This window comes from Bison bison, unplaced genomic scaffold (genome assembly GCF_000754665.1).
Source record: "Bison bison bison isolate TAMUID 2011002044 unplaced genomic scaffold, Bison_UMD1.0 scf7180017864495, whole genome shotgun sequence".
Taxonomy (NCBI): Eukaryota; Metazoa; Chordata; class Mammalia; order Artiodactyla; family Bovidae; genus Bison; species Bison bison.
The window spans coordinates 4702326-4721580 of NW_011495054.1; the positions used below are offsets into that span (position 1 = coordinate 4702326).

At 50.3% G+C, this 19255-nt stretch overlaps 1 protein-coding gene across 1 annotated transcript in view; it reads left to right on the forward strand.

The window, feature by feature from the left end:
- TPCN1 (two pore segment channel 1) overlaps positions 1-19255 on the forward strand; it is a 60976-nt gene that overhangs the window by 20696 nt on the left and 21025 nt on the right. Inside the window, exons 3-8 of the mRNA XM_010828581.1 lie at positions 7828-7955; positions 13673-13849; positions 14269-14382; positions 15172-15302; positions 16672-16760; positions 18796-18830. Coding sequence (XP_010826883.1) covers positions 7828-7955; positions 13673-13849; positions 14269-14382; positions 15172-15302; positions 16672-16760; positions 18796-18830 — 674 coding nt within the window. The remainder of the gene's footprint in view (positions 1-7827; positions 7956-13672; positions 13850-14268; positions 14383-15171; positions 15303-16671; positions 16761-18795; positions 18831-19255) is intronic.

Here is a 19255-nt window from a genome sequence, read left to right on the forward strand (position 1 = left end):
CCAGGAAAGGCGGAAATGCAGAGGCGAGGGCCAGCCATCATCTTCCTGGAGGAGGCAGCGGAGGGCCAGCTCCCTGACAGCCCCATGAGAGGTCATCCCGTCTCCTCCAGCTGGGCCCTTGTGGTATGCCTTGACCTGGCCGTGGGTGAGTGTGGCATCAAAGGTGATACCAGGATCAGAGATTGGACATGTTGATCCTTACGGGGTCTCTAATCACTGGTGTGAGGGTGGGTCCCTGATCGCAGGCTGGGGTGGACCCGGGGCGCTGTATGAGAGCCCTCCAGACGGCCTTGTCCAGTCTCTCCCTGTGCAGGAGATGCCCTGAAAGTTGCATCACCCACTTTTTACGTGGAGACCTGGTGGGGGGGGGCAGGGCGTTGTTTCTCCCAGGAAGTGCAGATTCAGCCCAGGTGGTTAGGAATAGACCAGGGCTGGGCTCCAGGTCGCCAGGGCAGTGGGTGCTCACAGTCAGCGGGGTCTGAGGCTCCCCAGGTGTGACCTGGAGCAGATTCAGTGGGCGTAATGCAGGGACCTCCACAGCGACACGGGGACAGACCATTCCCTGGGCATCATGCTCAGTAGTGACCAGTCAGGGGACCTGGGATTCCCGTACAGCCTCACCTTCTGCTTCAGTGGAGTTCACTCCGAGAAAGCCTGCTGGATGCGTGCCCCCCATCTGAACTACAGGCCCACAGTCTGACCTCTGACCTGCCCCCTGCACCAGCCCCCTCCCCTCTTCTCTCTTTTACCCTAGCCATGTTTCCTTTTGGGAGGCCGCCGACCCTCTGAGCATCCCTCATCCTCAACAAGAAAGCACTTAGGGGCTGGAGGGTTTCCATTGCTTCTTTGGCCACTTCTCCAACCTGGAAAGTGGGAGAACGGGGCAGGGAATCTGTAGTTAACCCCCCTTCCCTCCTCCAAAAGAGGTGACTTCCCTGGTGGTCCAGTGGCTCTGGACTCCCACTGCAGGAGCCCCGGCTTCCATCCCTGGTCAGGGAACTAGATCCCACATGCCACGAACTAAGAACCCGTGCAGCCAAATAAATACATTAAAAAAAAAAAAAGAATTAGACCCCGTAGTCCCCAAGCTCCTCCTCTTGGCAGCGCAGGGAAAATGCTTCCGGTCTTGGCCGCTGGGCTGCCCACCGCCTCTGAATGAAGACTGCATGTGCAAGGAGTGGGCTAGACCGTGGCTCCTGCCTTCCATGTCACCCTTTACGTGATCCCTAAATGTGGCTCCCCAGCTGCTCCTGCTTGGAACGTGGCGGGGTAGGGGGGGCTCTTGGAAGTCACCTGTGGCTTTCTTGAAACTCCCTGCTGTGGCCCTTGTCACCGAGGGCCTTTCAACCCTGTCCTCGAATCACAGTCAGCAACAGGCACTCAGGCTTTACATCTGGAAAGCCAGCCAAGTTCTGTGTTCTGAGTAAGAGGAAGGTTGACTGATCAAAAGCAATGAACAAAGTCCTCCCCGCTGGAGGGTAGGACTCTCTGTTCTGTCTCTTCAGCTCTTTGAGTCCTGTTTCCCTTTTGGAAGGTTCTGCCTGAATTACTCTTGTGTAAAATCGTCCCTCTTGCACAAATCCTCCTAAGAAGGATTTTTGGAAAGGGCAGAGAGGTCATGTCATACCCCTTCTTACCACCTGAGGGTGCTCCCCACTGTGCTCTGGACGAAGTCTGCACACCACGGTGGGTGTGCTTCTGTCATCTTTGGGGCATCTTTCACTTCATTTCTGTTCAGATATATGTGTGGAGCTTTTGCACATCATGCCTGGCCCTGTTCTGGGCTCTGGGGACACCACAGTGACCAAGACAAAAGCCCCTGAGTTCATGGAGCTGATACTCCAGGCAGGGAAGCAGGCATCAGGCAGGCCCACAAGTTAAGTCTGTGCCCCTCTCCCAGACGGCGATAGAAGCCCAGGAGGAAGCCGGAGGCCATGTGAGGAGGCCGGGGCATGGCGGTGTGCCCGGGGAGGCCGGAGGCAGCCTCTGTAAGATGACCTTCAGGTGGACACCTGGGAGACGTGACCAGGCCAGCCGTTCAAAGATCCGGGGGCAGGGCTGAGGGGACAGCAAGTGCAGAGGCCGTTAGCAGAATGTTCCAGGCCTGTCCCAGGAGGACAAGGAGGCCGGCGTGGCCGGCGTGAGGGGTGACTGGGATGAGACCTCAGACCGGGTTTCCTAGGACCTGCTCCCCCCAGAGGAGGACTTCCGAGTTTTCTCAGGAGCTGGAGGCAGTGGCATGTTTGGGGCAGAGGAGCGCTACCACCTGGCTTAGGTTTTTAAAGGATTACTGTTATACTGAGCTAAAAAGTTTACTTAAAACACATGCATACACACATCAAAGGATTTCTCTGACCGGTGTAGAGAAGAGATGGGCAGAGAGGGCCAGGACGGGGAGCCAGACCAGCAATAGGGGTGGTGCCCGGTGGGGTGAGGGGCTGGGAAAGTGCAGACAGTATCTGGGAGGGTCACTCCACATGATGAATGAGGGGGGACGTGAGGGGATGAGCCTCCTGAATCCCTGGGGCCTCTCCTGCCCTGGGGTTCTCTGCCTGTACTGTGCTCAGTCGCGTCTGACTCTTTGTGACCCCCATGGACTGTAGCCTGCCAGGTTCCTCTGTCCATGGGATTTCCCAGGCAGGCGTACTGGAGTGGGTTGCCTTTTCCTCCTCCAGGGGATCTTCCTGACCCAGAGCTTGAACCTGCATCTCTTGCATCTCCTGCATTGGCAGGCGGGTTCTTTACTAGTACCACGTGGGAAGCCAAGGTACAGTCGTTCTGTTCAGCACTTGTAGGTCAAGAAAGACACTCCCAGCTGGCCAAGACCTTCCGCCTGTCCGCCAGTCACTCGTGGCCCTCACCGGCACATCCCAAGGGCTCTGGCCCATGGGAATGATGATCTGTGGAGGCCCAGTCACTTTTCTCTTTGGTTTGTGTCACTCAGGGCTGCACACAGCAGTGGTCACCCTGTGGCAGACCCCCATCCACATTACTCTAGTGAGGGCTGAGTGACCAGAGTCTGTGGTGGGGAGACCTCTAGACAGGCGGCCAGGAGGCCCGGGTGCTAGAGCTGGCTCTCTGATGGATCAGCCCTGGTACACAGGTACGCTCTCTGCCGTGACCTCCATCTCTAAGAGATGGGCATTCAATTAAATGGTCTCTCCAACCCATTGCAGACCTAAGCGTCATCCTTTCTAAGACCCTGGACCTGACACTCATCCTTCTATGATGGACAGCAGAAAGTCCTCCAGAGTCCATGGAGGGAAACCCCATAGTCCATTTGTTCAGTCACTAAGCCGTATCCGACTCTTTGCGACCTGGTGGACTATAGCATTGCAGGCTTCCCTGTCCTCTACTATGTCCTGGAGTTTGCTCAGATTCACGTCCAGTGAGTCTGTGATGCTGTCTCTTCAACCATTTCATCTTTTGCTGCCGCCTTCTCCCCCTGCCTTCAATCTTTCCCAGCATCAGGGTCTTTTCCAGTGAGTCGGCTTCAGCTTCAGCATCTGTCCTTCCAATGAACACTCAGGGTTGATTTCCTTTAGGATGGACTGGTTTGGTCTCTTTGCAGTCCCTGCGCTTTGGTTAAGCAGGGGATTCTCAGCATAGACCCTGCTGACCTTCTAAATGTGTGAAGCCTGGGTGAGTTCACAGGTCTCTCTGGGCTTCCTGTATCTCACCTGTAAAATGGACACAGTAATGGATGTTATTATGAGGATGAAATTTACAGTGATACATACATCATGCTGAGAGTAGCCTGGCACACAGAATATGCCCTGGAAGTGTGTTTGTTATTTCAGCAGAAGCCGAATTGATGAGGTCTGGGCTACATAGATTTGTAGGGCTGAGGTTCGTTAGGGTGGGGGTGAGACACGTGTGCTAAGAAAGACCCTTGTCACCCTCTCCTTGCACCACGGCAGCCTTGGTAGAAGGCTTCTGGTAGTCAGCAGGATCCAGGCGGCTGGGGTCTGCACCAGTTGTAGCAGGGCTGGCCCACGGGTAGCTCAATTTGCTTTGATAACCGCCCCCCCCGCCTCCTCGCCCCAACACACACACATGAGAGGAAGTGCTGGGAAGGCTCACACTGGGGGATCTCCGAGGCAGGGGCTCACGCAGATGTTTCTGTCTAGCTCAGGCTGGGAAAGTGGCACTAATGTCCCCTGCCATCTGTGCCAGCCATTGCCACCCACCCCGCACCAGCACCACTCTTTACGTAGGACTGCTGTGTCCCAGGCGCCGGCTCCTGCTGTGTGGAGGGCATGGAGGATTCAGCATAGGCACCCGAGATCCCAGCGCCAGCCAGCTGCCTGCCTGTGTTTCTCCTGCTCAGGAGTCACGTTTGGGCTCACGCTTCCCTGATCCATGAAAGCGGGTGGAAGAAGGTGGTTTTGACCTTCCCCAGGCTCCACCTGGGGCTCAGTTCTTTCAGAAATGGGCACAGGGATCAGAGTTAGGAGATCCTGGCGTTGGGAGAGCAAGACCAGAATGAGAAGGGCTGGCTGCAGTCAGATGTGATGGAATAGCTGCCGTATTTTTAATCCTTTCAGCCATGGCTTATCCTCCTTTCTGGGCCTCCAGTTCTTGAGAGGCATGCTTGCATGCGTGCAAAGGCACTTCAGTCTTGTCTGATTCTTGGTGACCCTGTGGACTGTAGCCTGCCAGGCTCCTCTGACCACGGGGTTTCTCCATGCAAGAGCACTGGAGTGGGTTGCTGTGCCCTCCTCCAGGGGATCTTCCCAACCCAGGGATCGAACGCGCATCTCTTATATCTCCTGCATTGGCAGGCGGGTTTTTTACTGCTAGCGCCACCTGGGAAGCCCCTTGAGAGGCATGCAACCTACCAATTAGGAGCTAACCAGCCTAATTTGGTATCCAAGCCCTGCTTCTCACTGACTGCATGACCTCAGGAAGGTACTTAATTGAAGTGTCTTGGAGGAGAAAGGCAAGAGAACAAAGAACAGGTGGGATAAACATGCTGTAAATTGCAAGATGATATATTTAAGCCTAACCATATTAGTAATTACATTAAATGTAAATAATCTAAATACTCCAATTAAAAGGCAGAGTTTTTCAAACTGGAGGAAAGAAGCAAGACCAAACTATATGCTGCCTACAGGAAACAAAGTTTAAATAAAAAGACACAAAGAGATTAAAAGAATGGATAAAGCTATAATAATCACTAATCCAAGGAAATAATCAAAACTGGAATGGATATTATAATCAGAGACAAACATTTGTATATTTATAGACTGCATTATATATATGCATATATGTGACTCAAAATTTTAAAAAAGAAAATAATGTAATAAACAGGTAAGAGTTGGAGACACTTCAATTAAGTTGTACAAATGGCAACTAAGCATATGGAAAGATGCTCAACCTTATTAGTCTCTGAGGAAATCCAAATTAAAAGCATTGGAATTAAAACAATGCAGTAACATCACAATATTTTAGGATAGTTAAGACTTAAAGCGGTTACTTCCCTGGTGGCTCAGAGGTTAAAGCATCTACCTCCAATGCGGGAGACCTGGGTTCTATCCCTGGGTAGGGAAGATCCCCTGGAGAAGGAAATGGTAACCCACTCCAGTATTCTTGCCTGGAGAATCCCATGGACGGAGAAGCCCGATGGGCTACAGTCCACGGGGTCACAAAGAGTTGGACACGACTGAGTGACTTCACCTTCACCTTCAAGACTTAAAGCAGTGAGTGTATCAGTTGGTGGTGGGGAAGTGGAAGACCTAGAACTCTCATTTACTGCGAATGGGAGTGTAGAACGGTACAACCACTTTGGAAAACAGTTTGGTAGTTTCGTAAAAAGTTAAATGGGTGATCTAGCTATTTCACCCCTTGGTATTTACCCCCAAGAAATGAACACCTACATCCACCTACACCTGCAAGTCCTGTACATGAATGTTCATAACAGCTTCATTTGAAATAGCCAAGCACTGGCAATGGTCTAAGTGTCCATCCATGGGACTTCCCTGGTGGTCCAGTGACTAAGACTCCTAGCTTCCAATGCAGGGGGCCCAGGTTCCATCCCTGCTTGGGGAACTAGATCCCGCATGGCACAGCTAAAAATCCCAAGTGCCACAACTGAGACCCATTGCAGCAAAATAAATAAACAGTGGAAAAAAAAAAAAAAAAAGCTAAGACTTGTTTCTCAGTGCCATGGCATATATCAGTGGACATACTTGAGTGCTGTGACAAGCCCAACTCAAAGAGGCTTAGGTATAAAAGGATCTTTGTGGGCTCAGATTTTGGAAATGCCCTGAGGTAAATTTCAGGCATAGCTCGATCCCAGGGGTGTAACTCAGGCAGGTCTTCCCCACTTGGTGGCAGAAGCAGCCTCCAGCAGCAATAGGGAAAGAGCTCCCCAATCCCTCCACACACACACACACACACACACACCTTTCTAAACTGGTCCTGGAGAAGTTCTAGGTTCGTTGGCTAGACTTCCGTCAGCACCATTGGCTGAACCAATACCTGTCTGGGGTAAGACAGGGGCAGGCTGGGGCGGGTGTTGAGGGGATCTCATTGCACTGGATCAGCTGCCAGGGGTGGAGTTGGCCAGAGCCGAAGAATAAGGACAAAAAGTAGGGAGCGGACACTCAGACAGACAGGACTGAGTTACCAGAAGGAAAGGGCATGGGTCTCAGCAGGGAAGAGCCACGGATGACCCTGCACCAGGCAACAAATCCAGTTATTTTTATTTTTCTGACAAGGCAGTATATTAACATGCTTCTACAAGTCAAAAGTCATCAAAAAGATCACTCCCTCTGAGCGACTTCCACCCCGTTCTCTCCATCCATTGTGGGTAATCAGTTTCATCAAGTTCTAATTTATTCTTCCTATTTCTTCCGTTAAGATAAGTAGATATCTCTGTGCTTTCTTGTTTTTTTCCCCTTATTTACACAAATGATAGCATTGGGTGTGTGCTTTTTTTATACTTGCTTTCTTAACAGGAGAAAGAAAAATTTAATTGAGGTATGGTTGATACACAACATTGTATGTTTCAGGTGTATAATATAGTGATTCACAATTTTTAAAGGTTATGCTCCTTTTAATTTATAAAATATTCCTTTGCTGCACAATATGTCCTTGTAGTTTATTTATTTTATCCGTAGTCATTTGTACCTCTTAATCCCCTCCCCCATCTTGCCCCTCCCCCTTCCCTCTCCCCATAGAAACCACTAGTTCGTTCTCTGTATCTATGAGTCTGTCTGTGTTGTTGTATTCACTAGTTTGTTTTAGTTTTAAGGTTCCACACATAAGTGATCTCATAACAGTATTTGTCTTTCTGATTTATTTCACTCAGCGTAATACCCTCCAGGTCCATCCATGTTGGAAGAACATTTTTGCTAGACATACTATTCTTGCTGTCGTTAGTATTGGGTTGGCCAAAAAGGTCATTTGGTTTTTGCCAAAATACGTTACCCGAACGGCCTTTTCAGCCAACCTAATACACGGGCATGTGTAGACTTATGTGTGCTTAGTCACTCCATTGTGTCTGACTGTTTGTGACCCCATGGACTGTAGCCTGCCAGGCTCCTCTGACCATGGGGATTCTCCAGGCAAGAATACTGGAGTGGGTTGCCATGCCCTCCTCCAGGGGATCTTCACAACCCAGGGATCGACCCCAGGTCTCTTGCATTGCAGGCGGATTTTTTACCGCCTGAGCCACCAGGAAGCCCAAGTATATATAAGGGGGTGTTGACTTATATAATAGGATATGAGTGAGAGCAGGTGAATGACTGCCAGCCTTCTCTCTGGTAAATGGTGTCTTTTTATTCTCTCAAACCTGGGTTGTAAGTGAATCTCCTCTTGCAGATGGAGGCAAATATACCGTCCACGACTCCCAGGGCCCCAGTCTGAGCTTAGAGGGTGAGAACTCCCCCTCCAGCCCCACTGGACATGACTGGGAGATGAATTATCAAGAGGCAGCAATCTACCTCCAGGTGAGTATCTCCCGGGCAGCACCTGGCCCTTCTTGCCACGTGTTGGTGGAGACGGGGAGCCAGGTTCTGTTGGATGCATGCCCAGAAATCCAGTTCTGGCTTTGGTGCTCCATGTGTGAGCTTCTCATTTCATAAGATCACACCGGGAGAGCCAAGCTGGCTGTGCCCGTGGGCTTGTTCCCAGGACCCGGTGTGTGGCCCTGCCTGCCCCCAGGTTCCCTAGTCTGTCCATTTGGCTGCCCCCTGCCCTGCTCCCTCTTCTGGAGAGGCTGGTTCTCAGGAGGGAACTCTTCTATCTGCTGAGTCCAGCTGACTCAGTGTGCAGGGTCTGGAGATGTTTATTCTTCCTGTTTCTCCTGCTGCTGCTTTCATATTTGCTATTCCATGCTTGGTTTTTGTTTTTAAACAAATTTTAAATTCTTTATAATTCTGTCTGGTAAGTGTATCTTAATTTATTTAACTATCCTGATAAGGTTGGATATTTCCTCTTTTTATATTTCCCTTACTGTATATTATGCATTTCCCTGTTATAAATTATAATATGAGGACAATCTATGTCTTCAGCTATTTCACTCTTTTTCTCTTTAATATCAAGGATTATTTTATTAGGAAACACTCCAAGAAGTAGAATCAGTGGGTCAAAGGAATTGACATTTTTTAGGGCCTTTGGTATACAGTATTGAATACTCTCAAAAGGGAATATTGCCTGTTAACTGCTAATCTCACTGTCTATGGCATTTTCACCTTAATCTTGCCATTTTTGTCATTATAAGATTTCAGCTTCTGCTGAAATTTCAGCATTGAATAAGGATTTGGGTGAGGAAATGGGATTTTTCTTAAGTTCATTTGAATGATCACTTTCCCCTAATCTTTTTTTTCTTTGAAGCAGCTCTCCCTTTTAAGTATTTGCTTTTCTATTTTCAAAGAAAATTTAATGAAATTCAGATACTTATTTGATAGCTGTTCAGGTGTCTGTGTGTTTCTCACGTTTTATGGCTGTACTTCTCAAGGAATGGGTTTTGATTCAGGTTAAGGCAGAAATTATTCAGGTTAAGTAGAAATGTTTTCGGGAGATTTTAGCAAGCTTGGGCATGCCTGTTGACGTTGCAGGATCACTCTATACACTGTCACCCTCTCTAAGGTTGAACAGGTGCTAGATAAGAGGCCAGGATGGATCAGAATACAGAATTAGAATCACTGCTTGGTAATTGCCTCTTTCCTTAAGCAGGTGAGAACATTAGTAATAAAAATGGCTATCATCAAATAATAAATGCTGGAGAAGATGTGGGGGAAAGGGAACTCTCCTACACTTTTGGTGGGAATGTAAATTGGTACAGACATTAAGGAAAACAGTATGTAAGTGTCTTAAAAAAACTAAAAATAGAGCTACTATATGATCCAGCAATCCCACTCCAGGATATATATTTGGAGGAAAAAAAACCCTCTAATTCAAAAAGGTGTGTGTACCTCAGTGTTTATAGTAGCACTATTTACAATAGCCAAGGCATGGAGACAACCCAACAACCAAGTGCCCCTCAACAGACAATTGATTTGAGAAGATGTGGTATATAATACATACACACACATATATGAGCAGTGGAATATTACTCAGCCATAATAACGAAATGTTGCCATGTGCCATAGTGTGGATAGACCTAGAGAATATTACTAAGTGAAGTAAGTCAGCTAGAGAAAGAGAAATGTTATATAACTTCTAAGTGGAATCTAAAAAATAATACAAATGGATCTATATACCAAAAAAAGACTAAGTTAAGTATGTACTTGCTGATCTCTCTAACAATCTTACCAGAAGTTTGGTCATCTCCCAGTTCATACACCTGAGACTCCCGGGGGCTAGTGAGTCCAAAGCCAGCCAGCTGGTAAACTGCCAAGCTTGGATTTAAACCGTGTCCATCCGGCCTCCGAATGATGTTCTTTCTTCTCTACGTGGTAGCCACATTTCTGTACCTGACCTCATGTAGTCACTCAAAAATGGGCCATGTCTTTAGGGGAAAAGAGGTTACAGAACAGAAGGTATCATATGGTGACTTCTAATATATAAGTTATATATAACTTTATATAATGTGTGTCTATGTATGCAGATACCCATTCACATCTGGAAACTTATTTGTCAGAATATTAAAGGTGATTATTTTTGGCTGATGGAATTTTTACTACCTTATAATTTTGTGTATTACTTGAATTTTTTTTCTTTTTTACAAAAAGATGCATCCTCTTGTAAAATTAAAACTAAAAGCAGAGCTTGGATCCCCGTGGACAGTGGTTTCTGGCTTAGAGGACGGTGTTAGCGGGCATCCAATAGCTGTTTCTGCGCTTGCGGATGGGCTGCAGCACAGCCCCTGAGCCAGCTTGTTAGTGTGCTTGGGTGACTGGCCCCTCGCTGTTCTGCGGCTATCTGGTGCCTGTGGTTTCCTCTCTTCCTAAATTTACCTGTTAACTCACTCACCCACAGGAGCCGTGTGCTCGGAGCTCCTGTTGCCTCCAAGACCCTCCTAGTTCTCTTTGTGGACTTCTGCCCCAGGGAGCAGAGATTAAAGGCCTGGAAGTCACATACCGCTGGCCTGGCTTCTTATTTTTCCTAATCATAAAATTTCCTAGTTCGTGATCAGCCTCTAGGAAATAAGGCCAGTGTTCTTAGTGCACACGTGCTCAGTCATGTCCGACTCTTTGCGACCCCATGGACCGTAGCCCACTAGGCTCCTCTGTCCTTGGGATTTTTCAGGCAAGAGTACTGGAGTGGGTTGCCATTTCCTCCTCCAGAGGACCTTCCCAACCCAGGGATCGAACCCAGGTTTTTTGCGTCTTCAACATTGGCAGGTGATTCTTTACCACCGCACCACCTGGGAAGCCTTAGCATCGGAGTCAGGATAGGGACCCAGATCCTATTTCACTCGGTCCTTGCTGGGGAAGGCCTCATCTTCCATCTGCCCTGCTGCTGCTGCTGCTAAGTCGCTTCAGTCGTGTCCGACTCTGTGCGACCCCATAGATGGCAGCCCACCAGGCTCCCCCATCCCTGGGATTCTCCAGGCAAGAACACTGGAGTGGGTTGCCATTTCCTTCTCTAATGCATGAAAGGGAAAAGTAAAAGTGAAGTCGCTCAGTCGTGTCCAACTCTTAGTGACCCCGTGGACTGCAGCCTACCAGGCTCCATCCATGGGATTTTCCAGGCAAGAGTACTGGAGTGGGTTGCCATTGCCTTCTCCGTCCATCTGCCCTGAGGCAATTCCAAGTCCCCGAGGTCAGATTTGAGAGCTCCATGTCAGTGGTTTCCTCTTGCCAGACCTTCATCCCTGGCTACCTGTTGGAAGAAATTACCCGAGAATTGCATTTTCTAGAAGTCCAAGCCAGAAGCTCCCCAGGCAACCATGTGCGACCCCTGTGGCCAGGGCAGTGGTGGTGAAAACCACAGCCGGCACAGATCACAGGACGGGGAGCGAGGCTTGCCCAGCTCACCCACCGTGTGACTCCAGGATGTTTGTTCCCTGCCCTGTCGAGTCTGTGGTTTGCCTTTTATTTTTTTTTGATCATGAGGATAGTGATGTATCCGGCTTCAGGGAAGTGACTCGCTTGAAGTTCCGCTGCAAACCACAGCCAAGGTCAGAGCTCCCAGCCGACTCCCAGCTACTGGACAGTCCTCGGCCTAACAGGCGCCTGGAGAATGATCTCTTGCAGAAATGCTTCATCTTACCAAACATCTATTAAACGCCCACTGTGTGCACCAGACACTGCCAACTGAGGTCTTGACTATATCTCTTGCTCTCCCAGTTCTCTGTAACAAGCTTGGCGAGCTGAAGCCACCTCCAGCTAGCACAGGAGCCCACTGGCCAGAGCTCCTTCCATGGCACCATGTGCCACCTGGCCCAGAGACACTTCTTCCTGTTAACCTGGCTTTGTAACTTCTGGAGGAATCACCGGGCACGCATGTGTTAGTTTCACTTTTGCCAGAACAAGGGTTTATGAGGATGGTTGCATGTGGCCTCATCCCACAAGAGCCAAATATTGGAATAGTTGAAGGTCTGCCTGCATTCAAGAACACCCAGAATGCTTTTGGAAAGGCTCTGGGTGTCCCTTCTGGGGCTCTGACCCTTTTCTCCTCTAGAGATTGGAGCCAAGGGCAAGAGCCTCTGTTCTGAGTGTGCTGAGAGTGAACGAGATAGGTTCTCCTGACTCAGCATCATTGGTGTTTAGGACGGGATAATTCTTTGTTGTGAGGGGCTGCCCTGTGCATTTTAACAGCATCCCTGGAACTGACCCTCTGGATGCCAGCAACACCCCCCAGGTGTGACAACTACACGTGTCTCCAGCCCTGGGGTGGAGTCAGGGGAGGGCAGGTGGTCAACACTGCCCCCAATTGAGAAGCACTGAAGCAAGGCAATGCATGAAAAGTAAATGCTGTCTATGTGTACGCTGCTGGATGGGGTACTGAGGTGATGAAGTTGATGAGGTGGGACCTCTTTTACTTAGACCTGTGCCCACCAACCTCAGGGAGGCAGTGAAGATCCCCTACCTCCCCCAGAAGACCGATCCTAACAGGGAGGGTCATCGGCTTGTATTCTCAAGTGGACCATTCCCCAGGCTCCATCATTTGTTTTCTGCATCATCAGCAGGAGGCCAAGAATAGACAGAACAGGGCTGCTGGAACCAGGCTGCCTGGCTGTATGGGCTTGGGTGCTACGGAAGTTCCCTGTCACTGCTGTCAAATGAGAAGAAATAGAAGCACTTGCCTGGAAGGCAAATTGTCAGGACTGAAAGGAATGTCGGGGCTCAGTGGAGGGCACTCAGTGGGGGTCAGCCGCTGTCTCGTTACTGTTGGGATGAAAGCATCAAGGGCTTAGGAAATAAGGTGGAAATAGAGTCAGTTAAGAAGTAAGGGGACTTCCCTGTTGGTTCAGTAGTTGAGAAGACTTTGCCTTCCAATGCAGGGGGTGCAGATTCCATCCCTAGCTGGGGAGCCAAGATCCCATATGCCTCATGGTCAAAAAGCAAAAAAAAAAAAAAACTCACATGAAACAGAAGCAATATTGTAACAAATTCAACAAAAACTTTAAAAATGGTCCCACATCCAAAAACTCTTTAAAAAGATAAATGGGATGGGGAAAGCTGAATAAACCAGGATTTTGATAAAGGGACCCTCAAGCTTTCCCCTCAATGTTACTAGCTTAAAGTAAATAATAACAGGTCACCTCTTCAGGGAGCTTTCCGTGTGCCAGACGCTGTCCTAAGAGCCCTGGGAGTAAGTACGGTCGATCGTTAACCCATGGATGGTTGTAAAGGTGAAAGAACAGTTTCCATGTTGCCCAGGGAGAAGGGGGCGGAGCCAGGACACAGTCATGACTAGTTTACCCCAGACCCCGGGCACTTAACATCCCACACCTGAGAGTGAGACTTCGGTCTCAGAAGGGACCAGATGCGCCCGCTTCCCTTTGATCTCTTGCGCGTTTTATCCTTTGAGTCCTCCGACTAGTTTTGGAAAGAAGCAAGTCTTTGAAGCCGCATCAGTGGCAAGGGCGAGACCTGAGGGGTGTGCTAAGCTGTGAAGAGAATACTTAATTTTCCGTCCTCTCTGGCCTGAAGCTCCACCCACCTGCCAAGGGCCCGCCTCTTTCCCCCGCCCACCACACGTCCCACATCCCCAGCCACTTCTGCATCCCAGGCGCACTGCTTCGTGCGGGCTCACGCGACTCTCGCTCTTTCAGGAAGGCGAGAATAACGACAAGTTCTTCACCCACCCCAAGAACGCCAAAGCTCTGGCGGCCTACCTCTTCGCACACAACCACCTCTTCTACCTGATGGAGCTGTCCGCGGCCTTGCTCCTGCTGCTGCTCTCCCTGTGCGAGGCTCCCGCCGTCCCCGCGCTCCGGCTGGGCATTTACGTGAGTGTCCCGGGTGGCCGGGAGCCGCGGCTCTCTGGGGGTTTCGGGGGTGGGAAGGCGGGCAGAGTAACTCAAGCCTGAAAGGGAACATTCTGGAAGGGGAGACACCCCACGGATTTCAAACGGGGAGGCCCTGGGAGTAGCTGGCTCACCAGTCTTGCCTGGGGTCCCCGCCTGAGGGAATGCACCACCCCCAGTCTCCCTGGGATTCCCTTCCCTTGTAACTTCCAAGGAGGGGCAGGGGCCGCCCTCGGACTGCCTCACTTAGGACCCGTGGCCATGCTTTGGCTCCAGGTGAACAGCATACCTGATCAGCAGTCCCGCCCGCTGTCTCCAAAGAAAAGCCAGCAGGTGTGCTCACTTCTCCTACTGGGGAGTGGCTGATGACGCTGCGTCTCCTTCACGCCCTGTGGCTGCAGGTCCACGCAACCCTGGAGCTGTTCGCCCTGGTGGTGGTCGTGTTTGAACTCTGCATGAAGTTGCGGTGGCTGGGCCTTCACACTTTCATCCGGCACAGAAGGACCATGGTCAAGGTGATGTGTTCATCTCTTTCCAGCATTTCCTTGTCAACTTCAAGCCTGTATCCTCAGTTCAACTGCAAATCCCCCATGCGCTGCGAAGCGTAACTCTGGGTCCCGGAGCTCACCATGCTTCCAGCTTTGCTCTGGGTGTCACGGTGGTGCTAACAGTAGCTAACATGATCCGGTATTTAGTTCAGGCCAAGCACCAGCATGGTGACCTTTGTGGGAAATGTGTTACTATTCCTAGTTTACATCCAGCCAGTTGCAAGAGAATGGGATCTGGATCCCGGAGAGCTGGGATTCCAAAGCAGCCTGGTGTGGCCTCCACAGCCGTGCCAGTCAATGCCATATTGTCCACTTTCTCTGTAGCAGAGACAGACATAGGTTGGGATATGTCAGAGTGGTATTTAGCAGTGTCAGAAGCGCACACACTTGACGGGGAGGATGTGCCCAAGGAATTGGAGATCAGGATGTGCCGAAAACCCCAGGGGCCCTCAGGGGGTAGCTAGAACCAGGGGGTGGGTGGCTGCGGCCTGCGGAGTGGTGGTTTTGTTCAGCGGGTACCCTCTAATGAGCTGCTGGGAGCATCGATCACCCTGAAGCTTGTTCTCCTGGGCCAGCAGCGGTGGACTTCTCCCTGGGGCCTGCCTGATGTTGGGGGAGGTGAGAGAGGGCGAGGGAAGGGCTTCTCTGGACTCCCCTCCGGGATGGGGAGGACTGGCGGGGGCCAGTATCTAGCCCGCCCTCTATTTGGGCCTGGGGCACAGGGGCTGACAGTGAGCTGTGCCCGGCCTCCCCCAGACCTCCGTGCTGGTGGTGCAGTTCGTGGAGGCCATCGTGGTGTTGGTACGGCAGACGTCACACATGCGGGTGACCCGGGCGCTGCGCTGCATCTTCCTGGTGGACTGTCGGTACTGCGGCGGCGTCCGGCGGTAAGGCCTGGGGAGGAGCTGCTCACTCAGGTGCTCTCACGGCCCAACCTGGCCCCCTGGGTCCGTGGTGGCGCAGGAGCCAGTGAGTCACTTAGTGAATAGGTCCCTCCTGCACTTGGCTAGGTCACAGTCCTGATCACTTCCCTCTGCCATTCGACCCTCACAGAGAGGAGGGTGGGCCTCCCACTGCAGGGCGCTCTCCCATCATTACCTGTGCTTCTCTGGGGCTCCTGGCACAGTATCTGCCCAAACACAGCCTGCAGCAGGAGCTCAGTGAAGTCTGCGCAACTCAGCAGGCAGTCCTGACACCTTCCCTGGGACTGGGGGACTGAACTCAAAACAGGCCATTAACCTAAGTTCAAGCTGAGTTTTTTGTTTTTTTTTAATGATTTTGTTTATTTTTTGTCAGTGCTGGGTCTTCATTGCTGCACAGGCTTTTCTCTAGTTGCAGTGCGAGGGCTTCTCATTGCGGTGGCTTCTCTTGTTGCAGAGCATGGGCTCTAGGCGCTCAGGCTTCAATAGTTGTGGCTCTCCAGCTCTAGAGCACAGGCTCAGTAGTTGTGGTTCATGGGCTTAGTTGCTCTGAGGCATATAGGATCTTCCCAGACCAGGGATCGAACCCATGTCCCCTGCATTGGCAGGTGGATTCTTCACCACTGAGCCACCAGGGAAGCCCCCGACTGAGTTTTGAGAATCCATCTAGAAAACCTGTTGGCTGGGGTCCTGTGAATGAGAGCAGGCTAGCCATTCGCTCTTGGTGAAGTTGCTCAGTCGTGTCCAACTCTTTGAGATCCCATGGACTATGGTCTACCAGGTTCCTCCATCCATGGAATTTTCCAGGCAAGAGTCCTAGAGTGGGTTGCCATTTCCTTCTCCAGGGGATCTTCCGGACCCAGGGATCGAACCCAGGTCCCCCTCATTGCAGGCAGACACTTCACCGTCTGAGCCACTGGGGAAGCCCATGGGGTCACTCTTGGTTCCCTGTCTGCAAAACCAGAGACACATGTCCTCGGACTGAATGGCCCTGAAATGTCTTCCTGCATACCGTGCAGACTGACCTTGGCACCTGAGGCCATGTACCCGGCCCTGGCCTGCCTGCTCCATCCCTTGCAGGCACTTGCCTGCTTGGGCTCAGTAAGCGCCACGCCTGCCCTGGTTCTTTGTCCATCACTGCCTGAGTGGAAGTCCTAGGAGATCACTAAGCGTGCCGTCACAAGCCAGGGTGCGGTGGGATTTAGCGTTCCAGGGGTTGGGAGCACCAGGCCCCCATCTCAACAGGGCATCCCTCACTGAGCAGTCCCAGACCATGCCCCTGGGCCCTAGCCCACCGCCCACCGGCCCTCAGCCTCCTGGCCCTGTCTCCCCCCAGCAACCTGCGTCAGATGTTTCAGTCCCTGCCGCCCTTCATGGACATCCTCCTGCTTCTCCTCTTCTTCATGATCATTTTCGCCATCCTCGGTGAGTTTTTTCCTGAGCCCCAGTACGCAGGCAGTCTCTAAAAGCAAACTTATCGTTGAGAAAAAAGGCACTTTGATGGTTTTAGAAATTCTGGAAGGTTTTCAGAACGATAGAAACACTTGTGGACTCCCGCTTAGGAAATGCGGTATTGGGGGGAAGAAAAAAATAGAAGCCACCTTTGTAACCTTTCTTGATCTCAGTTCCCTTTTGCTCCCAGGGGTGCCCCTGGCCTTTATTCACGCTGATGCGTGGAGATGTAGGCCATTCATTTTCACTACAGTGTCGTGATCCAATACGTGAATATACCCACGCTTATTTATCACTTCCTCCGTTGGTGGGCATTTTCCTCTATTGCAGATCACATTGCTGCGAACATTCTCCTGCCTTTCCCGGTGCGCACACAGGGGAGTTTCTCTATAGCATATGCCTGGGACCTTAGGGTCGACATAGTTCAGCTTCACTAGGTGTTAAAGCAAGGTCATGCCCTTTCTAACACCGAGGAGGCCTTGCCTCTTCAGATAAGATCAAGTATTGATGCAACTCCCACATTCAGACATGGGCTTTAGACAGTGGCAGTCTCAGAACACGGCAGGGGAGCCCAAGGTCCCTTCCCTGGTGCTCAGATGGCAGAGACAGTGGAACCAGAGGGCCGTGACTCTAAAGCCCCCGCCAGTGCTGAAACCCCCAGACTCTCGTGACACTCTGTTCCCTGAGCCATTGACTCCCACCTACCCCACCCCACTCTGGATAGAATTTCATTGGTGTTCCGAGGGGCTGACTTCCCTTAGGGGCAGAGTTTCAGGATTTCAAGGACTCAGGGGAATAGCCCATTGCAAGAGGGAGGAAATTAATGGTGCCCCCACCTTGGACCCTCAGCTGCAGAACAGTGGGGTCCCTTTGAAGTTGTTACTTGGCTGTCATGTTCTCAAAACCAAAGATTGCAAACCAGCAGTCTGGGTTCCAGACCCAGCCTATGGATGAGTTTTTTTGGTCTGAAAGTGTTGAGCCAGCATTTTATGTTTTGTTTTATTAAGTTTTTTTTTTTTTTTTGATGTGGACCATTTTTTAAAGTCTTTATTGAATGTGTTACAACATTGCTTCTGTTTACATTTTTTTGGTTTTTGGGGCACGAGATATGTGGGATCTTAGCTGCCTGACGGGATTGAACCTGCACCCCGTCCACTGGCAGGTGAAGTCTTAAAAAAATTAATTTTTATTTTTATTTAATATATATTTTAAAATGTTTGTTTATTTATTTGGCTGCTCCAAGTCTTAGTTGCAGCGTTTGTGATCTAGTTCCCCGACCAGGGATCCAACCTGGTCCCCTGCACTGGGAGCTGAGTCTTAGTCTCTGGACCACTAGGGAAGTCCTTTGAGCCAGCATTTTTAAAAACTAGATTTTTTAACATGAAAATACAGATTTCCAGCCTTAAAATCTTAAATTTTTTTTTAAACTTCTATTTTTTAAAAAAAAATTGACATGTAATCGACATAACACTGTATTAGTTCCAGGTGTACAGCATAATGGTTTATTATGAACATACTGCAGAATGATCTGGTTAACAACATCATCTTTATACATACTTATAGTTTTTTTTCCCTTCTGATGAGAACTTTAAGATCTACTCTCCCAGCAACTTTGAAACACACAATAATGGTATCATTAACTAGAGTCACTGCTTTGCACATCCAGCCTTTGTGTTTTTTGGCTGCACGGTACAGCACATAGGATCTTAGTTCCCTGACCAGGGATCCCCAGCCCCCTGCAGTGGAAGCACAGGGTCCTAAACGCTGGACCACCAGAAAGGTCCCCAACTAGCCTTTTTTAATAATAGCTACAGTGGTGCTTGGATCACGTTCCCGAATGGCAGCAGGTACCTGGTGCCTTCAGTCAGAGCATGCGTTGTGCTCTGCCTCGGTCCCCACCACGCCCTATGCTTTCCCTCTGCCCACTGCTCTCATTTACATTTATTCGTATTGACATCTGGGTTTGGGACTTCCGCTCTAACCTATGTTTCCCACCACCACCTTCTAGGTTTCTACTTATTCTCCCCTAATCCTTCAGACCCCGTAAGTAATCAGTGCGTTTGTCTGTGTCTTGCTGTATGTGGGGCCTTTTCACTTCAGGCCAGGCGGCTGGACTGACCTCCCCACCGCCAGCCGTGTTAGGAAGGGATGCCCTGCTTGGTTTCTCATCATCGCTTATGGCACCTGAACGTTCAGTTCCTTCTTTGAGCGCCAAGTGCATCCCCTGTCCTGTCGTTGAGAGGGATGTTTCCAGGATCAAATCTGGAACACTGAAACATTTTGGCAGAGGAGTGGTGGAGGAGAGCCCAGCTCATTGTGCAGAACATGTGATTCTCTGGGAGACAAGTCCCAAGGCCAGGTGTCTGCTTCTGCCAGAAGCATTGAGCTCAGGAAGGAGGCAGCCTTGGACTCCGAGTTTGCTTTTTCCTCTGCCATCCTTCAGGGATCCCGCGGGAGGAGGAAGGGGT